Here is an 18,103-nt window from a genome sequence, read left to right on the forward strand (position 1 = left end):
AATTGAGCATTGTTTAAATGCCTACCTGAGTATTGTTGCTGAGCATCTCCATCCCTTTATGGCCACAGTGTACCCATCTTTTGATTGCTGCTTCTAGCAGCATAACACACTATGTCACAAAGCTCAATCATCATCAGACAGTGAGTTCTCTGTACTCAAAAGGTCTCCAGAGCCATCAGATCGCAATCCAATAGTGTAGCTTTGGAATGCGGTGGAAAGGGAAATTTAACATCATGGATGTGCAGCTGACAAAACTGCAGTAACTGTTTTATGCCATTATGTCAATAACAAAATAATGCTGAATACCTAGTAGAGAGGTGTAATAATAAAGTACATATAAACAATTGATCTACTAATCGGAAAGTTGGTGCATTCTAAATATCCTTGGTCAAGATCCTAATCCTGAGTTGCTCTCTGTGAATCCATTGGAGTATGAATATTCGACAGAAAGCACTTAAGCATGGAAAGAAAAAAAGTGCTTGTATGAATAGGGGTGAACAAGGCATATTGTATCATGCTCTCCGAGTACTCAGATATAGAAAGCACTATATAAGAACTAGTCTTTAGTTTCTGTCACGAGTTGTGTTTATCTCCCCTGTAATACACACAGACACATCATCATTGAAAACATGTTTAATGCTGCACCATGTTCTCAAATAAATGGGACTTTACACCATCTTTGAGGCTTTACAAATAGTATTACATTTTATTAATATATTTTCATAAAACAAGTTTAAGACTGTATCAAAAACTCAGTAAAAACATTAGATTTTTAACCATTTTTTCTTATGGTGATATCAGATATGAAATGTACATAATTCACATATTATAGTGGTTTCTTTGATCCCCCATCATATTGAGAATTTCTTTTGTGATGGGCAGGTAAACATTTTATACCCTCACAAACTATAAAGTCTTTTTTTATGATTGTGATCATAAATCTAGACATACAATTAAAAAATAAAATAATTTCCCAATCTGCCCCCCCCCCCCCCCCGACTAGGTTTACTGATAAAACACTGACATTATGGAGTGGTTTAATTTCACAGGCACACAATTATGTACATCCCCTTGTCCCCATGCCTCATCTGAACTGACAACAGGCAGTGCACTAAGCATAACAGTGCAACACCTAGAGGCAGAGCAGTGATAATACAGTACTCTTACACCCACCCACCCCCACACCAACAAAACCAACTGAATATAAGACAGTGGATCCAACTCATCGGGTACGTCTCCATTTCTCATCCTGTTCTAAAGCACAGCATTCCTATGGCCCCTTTGTTATCTTTCCAGCATCCCTACAAGGTTTGCCTCGTGACCGCAGACATCTCACAGGCAGATTCAGTGGCACAGATGAACAAAAATAAAATAAAATCATTTGTTTTGTAACTTAATTAGGCTACAGCTACAACAGGCGTGATCAGTGTAATGTTCTTTTGTGATCTAGTACCAGAGGAATTTCAGTCATGTAATGAGTTCAAGGATATTTTTTTTCCCCTCTCCTCCTCATTCGACCACCACGTAATGCTTTCGGTTCTGCGCAAGACACATAGTGCAAGGTTTAACAAGAATTTGCATAAGTGCAACATTTGCATGTTATTGTCGAGAGGGAGGCAAAAAGCATAGAAGAGAACAGGGAAAGACTCATGTCTAAGAAACAAACTAATTTTTTGTGTAAATAAAATGTTTCATGCTTTCAGTTTGGCATTATGAATTTCATTCCCCTCTAGAAATAACAGGTGCAAAATCTTAGTAAACCTAGCCGAAAAGACAGATAAGAGTGATATAGAACTCATAAAGATTAACATTGTGAGGAAGAGCCTCAAGTCTGTTGTCATGGTGACATCTGCTCAACGGCCCTGTGGGCTTCATTTTTTCCTGCTTCTTTATTATTTTCTATACAATAGAAATAGTACATCATTGAAGATAAAATTGACTCCTCTTGGCAAGAACAGACAAAAAAAAAAAAAAATGCAAGAAGTCAAAAGCAGATCTGAAGGACAAAGAAAAATTAAACAGTTTTTCATCCATTCGCCCTGTGCCTGTAGTTGAATTGTATGATGTATTGTCTTATCCATGTTGGTGAGATATATGATTATGGTTGCCTGCTTCTCTATAAAGTCAAAGCCATTTCATTAAACATGTAAAATTACTCCTGTAGTAATTCGACAAGCATCCCTAGATTGCACCTGCTTTCAAAACTCAAAGCCCCTGGTGTGCGTTAGGGAGGCACATAGGGAGGAGGTGACCTGTACGCGGTCATGTTCTTAGGGCGGGAGCCTTTGCCCTCTATGGGCACAGTAAATGGTGGGGGAGGCTGGTAAGGTGGGGCATTAGGATCATCATCTTGATAAACTGAATATTCCTCCAACAGATCCTGGTTTAGCAGGGTGCTGTGAGGGCCAGACATGTTTGGGTATTCTGGAGGAGGAAGTGGGGGCTTTTCCTCCTGGAGGATAAGAGGAATGCTGGAGGACGGTGGTGACTTTGAATCATCCAACTCATCTGCAAATATTATTGGAACGCCCTTCTTGATGAAAGTTGCTTGCTCCTCTATGGTCATCTTCCCCTTACGCTTCTTGCGATAACAAACCATAGCAATGATTCCAGCGATGAGCAGCAGGGCAGCTACTACTACAGCAGGAATGACAGTGTGCAGGTAAACGTCATCAGTGCCCTTAATTGGATCAGGTGAAGGCGTAGCTGTAGGAAGCTCAGGCATTGGCACCTCTCCTGGTGGAATGAATGTGTAATGTTGGCATTTATTGGTGCCACGAACTGAGATGTTAATGGGTTTGAATTCAGGCTCCATGGCTTTGATAAAGACAGCTTTAGGGGTTCCTTGGGGATCAGCAATCCTGTTGCTGAGAATTGTGATCTGGTCCTTTGGACAAGGACTCTGCTGGAGACTGTTATTGGTCCATTCCACAACAATTGAGCCCCTAGTGATGCTTCTTAAGGTCACTGTGCTGCTGTTCCGATCTCCCAGGGCATAAGCCAACTTCTTAGTCAAAAGAATCTTTTTATGTACATCATTGCTTAAAGTGTTGGGGTCACCATGAAAACGAGCAGCAAACATTACTGAAGGTTTGTTATTATTAGACCAGCGATGGACTCTAACCTCAAACGCATCCATGATACTCTTTCCCCCTTTGTCAGTGGCTAACATGAAATACTCATGATTCCCCTCATGTTGCTCCTCTGGAAGGCCATACAAAAGCTGGATAGTGCTGTTGAACTGGATCCAAGATGTTTCAGTTACTGGTTCTTTGGGTGTCTTCTTTAAAGTCAAACGCAGCTTATCAGTAGTACCATCCTCTCGGTCATAAAATGCATCAGCAGCAATCTTAACCTCGAAGTATGTTCCCACCCATGCAGTCACCTGATCAATGGGGTTGCGGATCTCTGGAGTTGTATTAGAGTCCGGAGCAAGAGAGAGAGCTGTTGTGCGCCTAGGTGGTTTAGGAGTTGTGGATTTCGGTTCTCGGGGAGGTGGAGTCGAGGTTTTGGGTTTCTTAGGTTTTTTTGTGGAAGAGGGCTTGGGTTTTTTAGTGGTGCTTGGTGGTGTTGGCACTGCAGTAGCTTCCACAAAAGTAGGCCGGGTCATGGTAGGTTGAATGGGGATAGTGCTTGTAGTTCCTAGTATTCTGGTGGGTTGGGGAGGTCCAAAGACAGGTGTGTGAGCTATCTGATCCCTGACCCTCATGGTAGGCTTGACTGGAAGGGGCAAAGGGCCTCTGACAGGTGGAGCAGAATTATCAGTTGCTGGGGCAATAGAGGGTGATGTTGGAGTGGGAATTACACGTGAATATGGCTCTTGGTTAATAGTTGGAGGAAGCAGGGAGGGCACTGGAGTAGGAGTATTGTACAACTGCCGCCTGACCCGTCTGACTCCCTGGGGCTTTTTATTAACAATGTGCCAGCCAACCACTGGATAGCCCAGCCTAGCTGACATAGTCCCATCCTTTGCTGAGGATTGGACACTACTAATGTCAGGAACGCTGCCCTGGTCAAGAGCACATCCAACTTTCCATGACAGTAGGGCGCCGTTTTCCACCACTTTCTTTGCATTTCCTGGTCCAGCCATGAAAGCAGACATGTCAAATAAGCGGTTGTTGACAACAGGGACCACCCTCATGTGTTCCAGTGGCACATGAGAGAATTTCCTCATATTGCCCAGTAAGCTGGCCCTCTGTTCAGCAACCATCTTTGTCAAGTCAGCATCCAAGATGACAGTAAGGACAGTGACAGGCTCCTCAGAACCACAGGTGAAAGGCTGCAGGCCACCAATATCAGACTGAAGTGTGATTAGGGGTGGCTCAGTATCAGCTCGTTCTTCTGGGTATACTTCAATAGAGAAGACTGTACTGGGGAATACTTGGCTACTAGTCTTCTGACTTTGCTCCTCACCTGACACCATGATATGATATACACCTTTATCTTGCTCCAGAGCCAAACCTCTGAGAATGCAGCTCTCTCTGTCCCAGTATAGCCAGGAGGGTAAAGTCTCCCTTCCCATCTCGGTGAGCTTCAAGAGGGAAACAGGAAAAAACAAAACACGTCATTACCATTTTTTTTTACTACAAAGATAATTTTGAGATAAAAATTGGGCACATTCATTGACTGCTCCATATCAGAAGTAGCTGCAAATGACTTTGAAAATGTACAAGGATTCAAGTAATATCAAAATTACCTGGTCTGACTAGCAGATTAAATTCTATGACACAGAACAAAGACAGACAAGTATATTTGAAGTAGTAATTAGAAGATTCATAGTCTTGTCTGAAAACATATTTCACATTGAACAAGCTGCCAGTAAACGGGACCGTCATTCAGTTCAGTTTAGTTTATCAAATCCTTCCAAACATGAACAGGAAGCCGAGTGAGCGTCTATTCATAATAAGAACTGTGAGTCATCACTCATCATTTTGAGTTATTACTGTATGACAGGATATCATTCTGCATCACCACTTGGGCCAATAATAATCTCATCTCATTCGTAAGTCTGACTTGAACAAATTGCAACAAAGTCAGCTTCAATCAGCAGTGATACAGTGATCAAATCTGAAGGGTAAATGGGATAAGACAAATCTTCACACCAACTGAAATTCAAGGCGAAAAAAAGAGAGACAAGACTCAGAACAACAAAAAAAATAGGTAATGTGTTTAATTTTTTTTCCTCAACCACACTTAAGTTCAGTTATACTTTCATTAGAGGCCCAGAAAAAACAAAAATTTAACACACTTTTCTATATAGCTTTCATTTAGTTTAGTATAAGAATGAATTTTAACCTTACAGGGGGAAGGAAAAAAAAAAAAAAAAAAAAAAAACCCCTTAACATTCAGTTGTCTTTTTTTCTCCTACACTACATCCACTCTGAAGAGGAATATGGTTGTATTTTCCAACAAATAAAAAGGAACTCAAATCTACTATGCAAACTTTATTAGTATAGACTATTTTTGTTACCATTTGTACAGCAACATTGTTTTTTTCTTCACAGAGAAAGATTTTTTTTAAAATGTTAATTTATAATTAATAGCATGCCACATATATCACCATTAGATTAATCTCAATGATTTTGTTGGGTTTTTTTACCTGCACACTGCAGCCTGCATGGGCATGTCCTGGTGGTACCTTCAACTGGAACACCTGGCCCACAGTTGCTGAGGAGTCAGGGATACTGGTGTGCACTCCCTCATTCTTTGCAGAGGAATCTGGGACAGCTGTGGGCGGCCCTTCACCAACTAAGGATGCTGCAGCGTTGAGCTCAGAGAGCACAGAGGACTGCATGGATGCCTCTAGTTCCACAGATATCATCTCCACAAGTGTCTCTTGCTGTTCTGGTACTGTGCCCTGAGTCAGGGTCGCCAGAAGCCCCATTATCAGAGGGATAGTCCTGCACGAAATAAGCCTGCTCCCCCCAGCATCCCCGCAGCTCATGTCTCTCCGTTTATAGTGCATAGCAATAGGCCTTTGGGCTGCCCAACAGATGTCTATGAACAACTGAAGAGGCCACATGCACTGAAGTCAAACTGATGATATGCTTGACAGTCAGATTCCTTAGTGATTGGCTATGCTTGAAAATGCAGCGGTTTCTCTTTGTTGTCCTCTGTGATCCATGAAGAGATCTTTGGCAGCCTGCTAGACAGCCATGACATCTGGCTATATAGAAAAGAAAAGAAAAAAAAAAAAAAAAAAATGAGGGCAACAAAGTGGAAACATACATAAAAACATCAGTGTAAACATACATCTATTATTATAGGTTGCGTGGTAGTTTCTGCAGACATCTATTATGGTGGGGGTTTTTTGGCACTTGTTTACCAATTAATATTAATGTCCATAATTCTTGGTGTAAATATATGTACTACACAGTAGAGGGTCCTAAAAATTGCTCAGTGGAAAATAAAAAGGATCTGCTATGACACTTCATTTTTCCATTTATTTATAATGCTAAATCAGCAACAGAAAAAAACCCCTCAATGTCTCACTCTGTCACTGGTCCATAGCCCAGCTTTTAAGAAGGAACCCAGAATTAATACATAATGACATATAATGACAAACCACCACAAATGCCCATTACATTACACATCTGCCAATCCAAAAAATTCACTTTCTGCCAAGAACCCCCAAAACACTATTTGTCTTATTTTATTGATATGCAAATTACAGCTATGCAACTTTAAATCTGTGGTTTATGGTGTAAAATGGCAACAATTTTTAAGTTATTAAATTGTTTTTTGATATATTAAATGTCTGACATCTTAATTTACAGCTCACCATGGAGTCAAGTACTGTCAAGTATTATGCATGGCCTAGTGAATGAAAAGGATTTGAAACGGTATTAAGCTTTCTCACTGTAATCTAGAGCCACAACATTATTCAGGTAAGTTCCCAAATGCATTCTTCTTTTTTTCTTTCTTTAAAAAAAAAAAAAAAAAAAAAAAAAAAAAAGTTCAATAACAATGTAAAATAATGTTAATACATTTTAAATACATTATTAGAAAAAAAAAGTTGATCACCTAATGATCTTTACTTCTATGCCACGCCATTTTGAGTTATAGTGAGTCTCATGAGATGATGGAGTGTCAAAGGTTGTTTGTCTTTGTTGTAAATTTTAATTAGATGCCCTGGGGTTGGAATTAGAGTCTCCATTGTGCTGACCTAGCCAACCCCAATCCTGTAACACTCAAATGGGCACAGGAGGGTCAGCCGTTTGCCCAGAATCCTAATGCTTAACTCGCACAACGTATGACGTCAGCAGACACACTCCAATATATTGTCAAATAGTGGCTACACTTGTCCCTCACTAGAATCCCTTTATGTATAATCTAAGCCATAGAAAAACAAAACAACAGTTAATACATAAATTGCTCATTTATCAATGCTTTATGCTGTCTGGAAAAAAAAACTAACAATAAAAACAATATTACCGGGATGATTCATACAAGAAAGCGCATAAAAACTAAAAAGGGCAGCCGTGCAATGAAAGGAAATGAATGAAAGGAAACTCACAGGAAGCAACACATCACAAAATATATACACAAGTATTTACTTTACATTGGTGGGAGCACAGGCTGTGCATTATTGTTTTGCAATAAGCCATTAAATTTAATGAACATAATGAAAAGTAATCATTACTGAAATCATCCATGCATGAAACTCTGGTGTACCTGTAAACTGAAATGCAGCAGCAATAACTCTAATGTTCAGATTTGATTGTGTCCCTTACTCGCTCTCCTTTAAAAAGCATTAAGACAATCTATAACATATTTAAACTTGAATCTCTTTGGAAAAAAAAGAAAAGAAAAAGAAATTATAGTTGCATGGTGGTTAGCACTGTTGCCTCACAGCAAGAAGGTCCTGAGTTCAATTCCACCATCAGGCCGGCGTCTTTCAGTGTGGAGTTTGCATGTTCTCCCCGTGTTTGCGTGGGTTCTCTCCGGCTACCTCCCACAGTTCAAAGGCATGCAGTTAGTGGGGTTAGTTTAATCGGTAATTCTAAATTGCCCATAGGTGTGAATGAGTGCGAATTGTTGTCTGTGGCTGTGTGTTAGACAGATTGGCGACCTGCCCAGGTGTACCCTGCCTCTCGCCCTAAGAAAGCTAGGATAGGCTCACCCCCCACCCTGAAAAGGATAAGTGGAAGAGAATGGATGGATGGATAGTTCCTAAGAATAACTGTTACTTGCTACTACATCACTGACACTCAAACACCTGGTTGATCAATTTTATGCAAATAAGACAACCTATAAAATTTGTACCCATTCTTAGTTCCTACTGTTATCCCCCCCCAAACTCCTTACACCCATTTATTAAGCCTTATTTGCAATTTGTGTATTCTAACTCAGCTGATTAAACAGCTGAATGGATGCATTTTCTCTACTGGAAGGTTTTCAATAGAAAGCAATGTTGCAGGTGGGAGTGATCAGAATCTCAGAGGGAACTGAAACAGCAAATCCTGCACATTATTTGCAGACCTCTATCAATTTGCTCATTTCACTGCTTAAAAAAAAAAAAAAAAAGAGAGGAAATTGGAACATCCCTAAGCCAACACCTCTTTTTAAGGTGTTAATAACATTTATAATATATATATACATATATAATAACCTTTATAATATCACCCTGCAACTAAGAAGGCATTTGGATGGGATATTTACTTGACTAAAGATACCATGTTGCCTTTGTGATCTAAATTATTCTAAACACATTAAATGTTTAATTTTAGTGATTTGCTTTAAGTAACTAAAACATGTTCTTCAGAAAAGCCAATTACGAAAATAACAGTTTACATTACTGTAAAATTTGTAGCTCGAAATATTGTCATTACTTTTGTGGCAAATTAATACCCTTTTCCTGTTAACCCGTCAAAATGTTACAACCAACAACTACTGTTCCACGTTTTAAATATAGATCGTTCAAGTTCTTTTTACAACAAGTGCACATTACAGTAGTTTTCAAGTCAACCAATGCCCCAATGAGACTAAGAGAGGACAACCCTCAATTTATACAGATATATAGATACATTATATATAAGACTATTTTTGTTTGCTTGTTTTGAGCTAATACCATGTGACAACTAATCAGGACACTAAACAGCCACACATGAACAACTCCAAGTATACTACAATTACCAGAAAGCTTTAGGTTTATATATGGAACAAAAAACAACACAACAAAACTCCAAACCTAAATGTAATAAATTTACTGACATGTAAATTTGGTCACATTTGAGGTTGCTGAACTTTCATGTCTAGACTGTTACAAGCATCACTACCCTGTCTCCCAAATGCGGTTGGATGAATGTCTAAGATAAGATAACACAGTATTTAGAGTGAGAGAGTTTGAGTTACCCCATTTCACTCTAATCAACAAAAGGAAACTTTAAAACAACCTTCCCTGTGCTATAAAGTACAACAAGAACAGTGAGATTACATCCAACACTAGCACAACTTTATTTCCTCTTTTGTTTATCCAATTTAGGGTTGCTGGAGACTATCCCAGCTTTTACTGTAAAAAACAAAAAAAACAAAAAAACAAAAACACAGATCAAAATCCACTGCAGGTATGTTGTATCTCACTCTGATTTGGACTGTTACGACTACACTGCCAAATGGGCAAATGATAATATACAAGAAAAATTCACATTCTGTATCCCCCACCAGCTTGCTGAAGAGACATATCAGAGGAGGAGCATTTTATATACAAAATATATTTACACAAAGGCACTTTAAAACACTAGTTTAAAAAAAAAAAAAGAAAAAAAAAGAAAAAAAAAAAAAAGAACACAATGGATTTGTTCTTCAAATATGAAGTTTGACGCCTACTCCGCAAAAGAGTACTGAGTCACACCACACCTAACACATAAACCAGGTTGAAACATGTTGCTTATCTGGGATTTTTATCTGAGTCACTTCAGTGGGATTTCAATCCCCTGTCCCTCTCCCCCAGTTCTCGTCTGACTCCAAACCCAGGCAGTCTCTTTAACACACATACATCTTGAATTGACTGCAACATGCAGGCTGAGTGTAAAGACAAAAGGTACTGCTTGAGCTGTGTATCCATCTGTGTTCAAAATGTAAAACACAAACATTACCATGAAAACAGTTTACAGCCATAAGCCTTATTTAGACTGAGCACCACACCTCACCTCAGGCTGCTGCCACACACAAATGGGGGGGGGGGGGGGGAGGCAACATCTGAGCATCAAAGTAAGCTCTCCACAGTGTGACCTAGATTTTAATCACGTTCAGTATGTAGGAAGTTTTAAATAAAAGTCAAACGACATCTCATTAAGAAACATTAAACGTTTCAAATCAATGTGCATTTGTAGTGTTCCAACACGCTGTTCAAATGAACAACTAAACGGCTTTAAAATTCAAACGTCTGCATAACAGGGTGTGTTTAAGATGAATAATCCTCAGGACTAATTAGGATGTGTCATTTCAGGAAAAGCCCAGCAATCTAAACATTGTTTTATAAAGAGATTACTCATGAAGTCTGGGTCTCTGGTGTTCAAATCATTAAATATATCAAAAATAAACTAAAGTGTTCTTCATCAAAGCGCTCATTCAAAAAGAAAATAAAACCTATTCTGGCTTAATTACCTTTCCCATTGCACATAAAAGAGTATAATTATGCACCATTGTTACTGTCATATTTTCTTTGTAGCAGCACTGAGGCCGAGTTACATAGCACTCCTTAAAATATTTAAAGGATACTTTAAAAACCCCAGCATTAACCCAAACCTCATTAAATTGTTCTGTTTTATACACATAGTGGAGCCAAATACATATGCTACAACAAATCATGTTCCTATGACAACTGTATAAATGCTTGAAAACATCAAAACCTCCCCATTTCTATGATAAAGCCTTTTTTTTTTTTTTTTTACATCTATGGTAAACAAAGCAATGACACAGACTTGAGCGTGGGTGATTTCTGCCCATTTCACATTGAGGCCCACACTAGTGGGGCGACGACACCGTTTAACAGCCGTGGTATCCATGCAGTCTGCAGTTCAACAGTAGTTAAAACTTGAAAACCATCAAAAATAATTAGGGCTCCGATGCACAGTGGCACTCTGGGCCAATTGAATTGACGTACCACATCCAGCAGCCTCTAGATAGTGCATGAGCTGAATAACAAACATATCCACAAGACAAGCTTGCTTTGCAGTTGGATGTTTCCCTTGTGTTGCCCTCCACTCTGTTCAACAAAGTAATGAAATAATGTGGAAAGAAAACACAAAATCGGCCTTGACTGAGTCAAAGTGTAACCTGCCGTGGTGACCTGCGAGCAGCTCGTTTAACGCTACAGGAAAAACTACTGTATGCTGTCAAACGCAGGAAGTCAAATCACACTTCTTTTTTTTCTGTAAATGAATTCACAGCTCTGTAATGCACAAAGACGCAGTGGAGTTTCAGGAGGAAAACAGCAACTAGCCAAATATATTTTAATCTGGAAATTGGTCCTTGTTCAGATCTAGGTTACTGATTAATTTTCCTTCAGCCGTGAGAATTCATTTATGGCCGAGACTACTGATGTTTGTGAGGTTACAACCCGCAAAGCAAGGTTAAAGCGAAGCTAACGAGCTGGTATAACGTCAAAATTCGATATTCACCCAGCTTTAATAGAAAGAAAAAGAAGAGGGGAAAAAAAAAAACCACTCAGGCTAAAAGGAAATTAGCGATGTAACAGATGCATATACTGCGGTCGTTTATTTTTTATTTGTGTGTGTGTGTGTTTAGTTAAAACACCTAATTTACATGTTTATAGGATTGTTAGTAATTTTGGGTAGCCAGTTATTGCCCTGGAGGTAGTGAGTAAGTAACTAAACGTTGGCTACCGGGCCCCGTTTCCTTTGCCCCGTTTCCGTCGGGCTCGGTAGACGAGGCCTTTGTAAATGACAACGCCGCCTACGACGTTCAACCTTGATAAACCATTTGGCAACCCGCAGTAAATAAACGCCACCTTGACTGCAATACAAGCCTCTAAAACTGCAGTAAACGTATAATCGAGGAGCCGCGATGCGTGCCATCCCGAGCCCGTCCATCGCTAGCTCAGGGATGCACCTGTTCTATTCTAGGCGGACCAGAGCAGCGAGCTGCTGCTGGGGCATTCACCACAGATGCCCGACTCTCGCTCTCGGAAAAATAAACGCCGCTAATCTCAAACTCATACACGACAAAACCTAGGCTGCATGGCAGCACGCTCCATAAGCCACCGTCCGAATACATCAACTCACAAACACTAAAATCGAAGAACCGGACCGAGGTTTGGTAGCCACCGAACGGGCTAACTAACAAGCTAACAGCAGTAGAGTATAGTGGTGACAAATATAGCTCTTTACCTGCCTCGTCGGCCGAGCAGAGTTCGTGCCACAAAATGCGCCCATTTAAGTAAAGACGAAGAGGCAGACGTTTTTCTTAGTGCCACTCGTGAAAAAGCAACGGAACCCCAAAATTCAAACTGACCTTGTTAGCGAGCTAACGTTAGCTAACTCGCGCCGTAATGTCTCCTCTTCTACCCTGAGAGCGCAGCGAAGACTTCTCAAATGCCATAAAACATGCGCTTCCCTTTGAGCGCCACGGGAGGAAAAAATAAAAAAGTCTAGTATCGTGTGAATAGGGTACCTGGGCACAGTCAAGGTAACATATGTCTCCCCTCTGGGTTGGTAAGTCTACAGACACTTCACAGCTCTGTGTTGTAATTATGTCGGTTACTACCCCTCCCCGGCTGCCTCGCTCTATCCTTCTCTTACACAGGTCTACAGGTTGAGGCCGATCGTGTGTACCAGCGTGACTCCACCTCCCTTTTATTTGGAGACGTGCAGGTGAACACAGAATAAAGTGATGCAGGACAGTATGCAGCAAAACACAAGTTCCCCAGTAACCTAACCTCACAGTGTTGCTTGCGATGCAAACTTCAGTGAGGGCAAGTATTTCCCTGCAGAGCTTTGTTTTATTTTTATGACAATGTGCCTCTCTGATGATGATTAAAAAGGCAAGTGCAGGTATTCCCACTTGTACTTTTGTTCTGCCGTGAATGTACCCTTTTAACTAACACTCTTGAAGTGATATATTTGACTTTCTTTCTGTGCTTTATAGCAAATATTATGGGGTCACTGCAACGAGTTGGCAAAGATATCTAAGCTGCTGCGGCAACAGTTTAGATTGTGCTTGTTTTTCGCTGGAAACTGGTCAGATATTTTAAGGGTCACTCGTGGTCTGGAGGTTATATTTGTTCAAAGAAGGGTTTTGAAATGATTAACAGCTGAACTGATTTTCTGTTTGTGCTGGTAGAAATACAGTCCGTGTTTGCACATTCTTATCGTCAAAACAAACTAAAAGCTGGAAGTGGGGTATTGTGTGTGCGTGCACGGTTTTCACCAATGTGCATTTGCAAGAGTGATTTTTTTGTTCTCAGACTCCTGAGTGAGGGCAGCTGTAATATTAGTCACAAGGTGCACGCATGTGGTTGTTTATGAGTCCAAGGTTTAAAGGAATTAGGTGTTTCTAGGTTAACATTTCATTCCTAAAGCATCCTTGGTAAGTTTCTGATACATTCTGTAACGTGTGACATTTTCAAATGTCAAATATATAAAATCCTGTACCAGTTAGAGCTGTGAGGAAAAGGGTCAGTATTGGTTCGTGGATTTGTTTAGCAATGGTTTGAGCTGCTGCCTGATTGCATTGCATAAAATTCCTTAAAATCCCCTTTCTTCACCTTGACAACTTCTTACCTTTCCTCTTATAGGTGGAACACAAAGATGGTGGCAATCCTTTGTGAAGATCTTTGAGCCTGTACGAATGACTGGTTGCATTAAGCCTGCATTATTATGGTTTTAAATAGGGCATGAGCTCTTTTGGGAAAAATACTTAAAAGACGAAAGGAAAGTTTAAAGAAAATGGAACATTTTCCAGACTGACAGTCGGTGTTGAAAAAGAGGCAAGCAGCACAGTAAAAACCTTCAAATGAAACAACAATTATAGATGTCATTATACTGCCAAATAAAGCTGCCAAATAAAACTGCCAGATAAAATGGTAAAAATGGGCATTCTTACTCACTTTGCCAACAAATGATTAGATGTCTTTTACCCTGCAGAAAATATTTGCCTGAAATATGTGGTTCCATTTACATGATGTCATCATCATAAATAATCATAAACAATAAATTGCACAAATATCTTGGAGCAAAAAAATTGACTCTGTGTTTATGGCAACAAAGAAAGGACTTTCATATACTAATAAAACCCTTGGCAGCCATGAGGAGAATTTTAAGATGGAAAAACAGTAGCTGTCTGTAATAGTTCACAGACATGTCAGTCATCCGAATCGCTTTGACTCTTTGTTCACCCCTGAAAGGCAACATGTATATACAGCTGCAAAAACATGTTAAAAAAAAAACCATTTAGCATTAACATGATTTATTAGATATATTCACAAATACAGGCGAAAAACAAAATGCGATGAAGCACTTTTCACATCTTTAGTAAACCTGCTACCAGCTGTGCAGGCTGCAGAAAAAAATGCACTTTTCAGTTAAGTAACTTATAGAATCTCCTTTACCAGGAAAAACCTCACATGTTTACTGATTCCTCCTTTACCTCATCAGATGAGACTTTTGGATCATTGCTCAATATAGACATATTTCAGTTCCTCAGCATTTTTGTGATTTTGTTTTTTAATTGTGCAGCTATCTTTTAATGACACTGCATCACCAGTGGGTTGCATTTCCTGTTTTTTCCAACCACTCTTGTTTAATTTTTCTTTCTGTGGTTTCGGATATCGCAATGTCACTTCTCCTGAGCGTCACGGACTGCTTGCCCCGTGATTCTATGTTAAAATTAGTTTAAACAAGTTTTGAATACATACGTTTTTTCACTGATCTCATGGCGTTTTGGCCCTGAGGTAGCAAAGCAGCTCCCAACTATGACGCTTCCTCCTCCGTGCTTCACCTTTGAGATTTCTGTAGTCCTTTCCGCCTGAGCTGTTTTGTTTTTACCACTGGTTTCTTTTTTTACCTCTTTAATGCAATCGTTGCAAGGTGTCAACTCCTAGGTAAATTTTCTCAGTTTGCGGACAGATTTATTATTATACCATTTTATATATAGACCTTTCATAACCACTTCCAGCTTCATGGATCTCTACAGTGCTAAGTCTTAGGTTGTGGTGACTGAGACTTGCTCTGCACTAACCAATCTTTCTTGAGAATAGCATACTTTGTCAGAAGAATATGCTAAATGAATGCCTAACTCTGAGTAGCCTTTGGAAAAGTTGTTGAAGCTCAGATGACATTTTATGAGTAATCGATACAATAAAACATTATCATACTATATAAAGTGCTCTGACGTGGCCATTGTATATTAGCAGAATAGATAACACTGCAAGAAACTGAACTGAATTGAAACGAATTGAAAATGTGATGGATTTAATTAAAGGCTTTCTCTTGCAGCTGCCTAGCTGCATATCTAATTGAGAGTACATGTAGCATATTGAGTATTTTAAAACAATATTTTATCTAATGCACATTGTAATGAATGTGCATCTGTGCTTTAATTCTTTCGGAGTTAGCACTGAAATATGTGCATAAAGAATTCATCATCACGTAGCAGATTTGTGGGACAATTTGCTTAAATCACAGATTACAATTTGCACATCACACCACATACTACAGTCATTGTAATCAGAATCTATTTTTTATAGGCATGTTGCACCTAATTGTCTCAAAATTGAATTAATACGCCATCTGCACAGACAATAATTATAAAATTATATCATTTTCAGGTGAGAGGAATGCAAGCGTTTACTAATAGTTGCTGTTCTCTCATCTTATTGTTTACACTCAAGACAGAAGAGGGATTTTCACTGCAAATGCATCGCCCGGCTCTCATTTTGTCTCAACTCACATACACAACAATACTTGCAAGTCTACTAGACCATGATAGGCCCACCGCAGAGGGGCTTTCATGTGATTGCACATATCAGTCTGACTCTTGATGTGTGAGCACAGAGAAAGAGAGAGGATTAAGAATCAGCTGACTCCCCACATTTTCTTCCAAGTGACTTATTAGAAGGGTTATTCTGAGCGGTCTGCTGGACCGCTGAGGGGGTTGGCTGAGTAGTGAGACCCTCAATGAAGCCAATTTCTCTCACAATGGTAGATTACTTTAGACAACCTTCTCGGCTTTACCCAAAAACAAACGGAAGGAGCCTTTTGTACTTTTTCTCTGTTGTGCTCACAGATCTCTCTCGTTCGCCCACAATTTTTTCTCACACATCATAATTTAGTGTATCTGCAAAAGTGTTTTGGACTCACATGATGAGGCACAGGGCTACAGTAATTTGCTGGGCCATTTCATCAGGGTCAGCAGTGAAACACTTTTAAAAATGTTCTGGGAACATGTCATTTACCTGTAACAAGCTTTTGTTTCTGGTCTACTGTGGACACTTGTTTACTCTGTCACTTGTCATGTCGTTCCAGCAATAAAACAGGAAGAAAGATGATTTCCTTTCACTGCGGCATCTAGACCAGACTACCATTTCCTTTTCCATCCACGTGCCCCTGGCTATCTGTTCTTGCTGCTCAGCACAAATAAGATTTCCAAAGAGGTACCATTATCACTTGTGCATGTTTACGCTGAAACACGCTGCTAACAAGCTAACACACTGTGAAAACCTCCTATTGATGTAAAAGAAAAACTAATTATTTGCCAAATACTTTGTCTTGTTGAAAAGTAATTTGGGACTTGTGATTTCAGCTTGTCATATTTACATGCATCTCAGAGCAAATTAATCCCTTTTTGGTCTTGCTGCGGTGAGTTAGCTGATAATTTGCAAATTAGATGCATAATTAATCCACAATCAGACACCCTAAAGGCAATTAGAGGCGATGGGACGCTTCTGTACTTCGACCAGTGGCAGGTCAGGCTGCTCCATTACAGGGTAAACACAAAGCTCTTAAGGAGACTTCATGCTAAATGGAAGTGTGAGGAAAAGCCCCTAATGACCGTTGTGACTGGGGCAATATTTTGGTTATCAGAGACACACACGCCTAATGACTTTGAAACACATCAAGAAGACATCAGCAAATACAGAAATCATCAAAGGGAATGGCCACAGGATGACCCCAATGAAAAGCTGTAATCAAATCCCAACCTGGCGACTGAACAGGCCCTCAATGGCCCCTTAATGTGTTGTGTAACTTTAGCAGTTACCTGAAATACCCTAAACACAATCCAACACTGCACGATTACACAGCCATAAACAAGAGTCCAAATGAACCTGAACTTAATTATGATAGTAGCCTTCCACAAGTTCTCATCAATACCTTATTTTCCATTATAAAGAAGTCTCTGACCGAGCGATGACCTTAGAAATGTCTTATTTTAGCTCCCCCCCCCCCCCCCCCCCCTCTTTTTTTAATGGTAGCATTATTTTTTCAGTGGAATTGTTTGCCAAGGTATTGGCTGAGTGATTTGCCCATCTCTTTTGGACTAGATTAAAAAAAATCACAGCACCTTCTTGAAAATTCCCATAAAATTTATTGATTCACAATAAAGCAGACATGTGTCACTCTGCTTGTTAACATTTGGATGAATCACATTGATTTTACTTGAAAATCAGTTGTTTTTTGGATAAATTCTCCCCAAACTAATGACTTTCTTCAGCCTCAACAGTACTTAGTGTTTTGGAGCAAATAGCAAACGTTCACATGTAAACATCCAGTGTGTATAATTAAAGTGGTGAGGATGGTAAAAGCTTGTACAGTACTTTGTATAAACAGTCTGTATTGCTCATAGCACAACTGTGCCAAGCAGAGTTTCACAGAGCTATCAGCGTGGCCATAGACCCTTAGTCTTGTTATTTCATGTAGACCTTCCAGGTAACCTTAGATGTCAAACCTACCTGCAGAGTATGACTTATATATCTGGGAGAGTCCAATCCCTGTGAGAGTGACAAGCCTGTTCAGTGTAACCTGACTCCGTGTCCTCTGCTGTTACCTCTCTGGTCTAGATAATCATCACCATCCTGTGTTTTCTGTCCTAGGCAGGATTAGAGATTTATTAACTAGCAAGACTGTGTCTCAGGAATGTGCTC

At 39.7% G+C, this 18,103-nt stretch overlaps 1 protein-coding gene across 3 annotated transcripts; it reads right to left on the reverse strand.

Moving 5' to 3' along the window:
* Nucleotides 1-1,050: 1,050 nt before the first annotated feature.
* LOC120719157 (dystroglycan-like) lies at nucleotides 1,051-12,813 on the reverse strand. 3 transcript variants are annotated; one of them, XM_040008149.1, is made up of 3 exons: nucleotides 12,637-12,813; nucleotides 5,600-6,166; nucleotides 1,051-4,531 (listed from the first exon to the last, which is right to left on the reverse strand). In XM_040008149.1, the coding sequence occupies exons 2-3, from the start codon at nucleotides 6,020-6,022 to the stop codon at nucleotides 2,225-2,227; spliced, it is 2,730 nt and encodes a 909-aa protein (XP_039864083.1). In that variant the 5' UTR covers nucleotides 6,023-6,166; nucleotides 12,637-12,813; the 3' UTR covers nucleotides 1,051-2,224. The 3 variants fall into 3 exon arrangements, with proteins under 3 accessions (XP_039864083.1, XP_039864082.1, XP_039864081.1); XM_040008148.1 differs by having other exon boundaries at nucleotides 12,354-12,813; XM_040008147.1 differs by having other exon boundaries at nucleotides 12,478-12,812.
* Between the last annotated feature and the right edge of the window lie 5,290 nt (nucleotides 12,814-18,103).

This window comes from Simochromis diagramma, unplaced genomic scaffold (assembly GCF_900408965.1).
Source record: "Simochromis diagramma unplaced genomic scaffold, fSimDia1.1 OVJJ01000545.1, whole genome shotgun sequence".
In the NCBI taxonomy this organism is placed as follows: Eukaryota; Metazoa; Chordata; class Actinopteri; order Cichliformes; family Cichlidae; genus Simochromis; species Simochromis diagramma.

Coding starts and splice junctions, on each gene's coding strand:
- LOC120719157 (XM_040008149.1), bottom strand. CDS start 6,022: ATGTGGCCTCTTCAGTTGTTCATAGACATCTGTTGGGCAGCCCAAAGG. Junction 4,532..5,599: donor ATGCAGGCTGCAGTGTGCAG/GTAAAAAAACCC, acceptor TCCCTCTTGAAG/CTCACCGAGATGGGAAGGGA.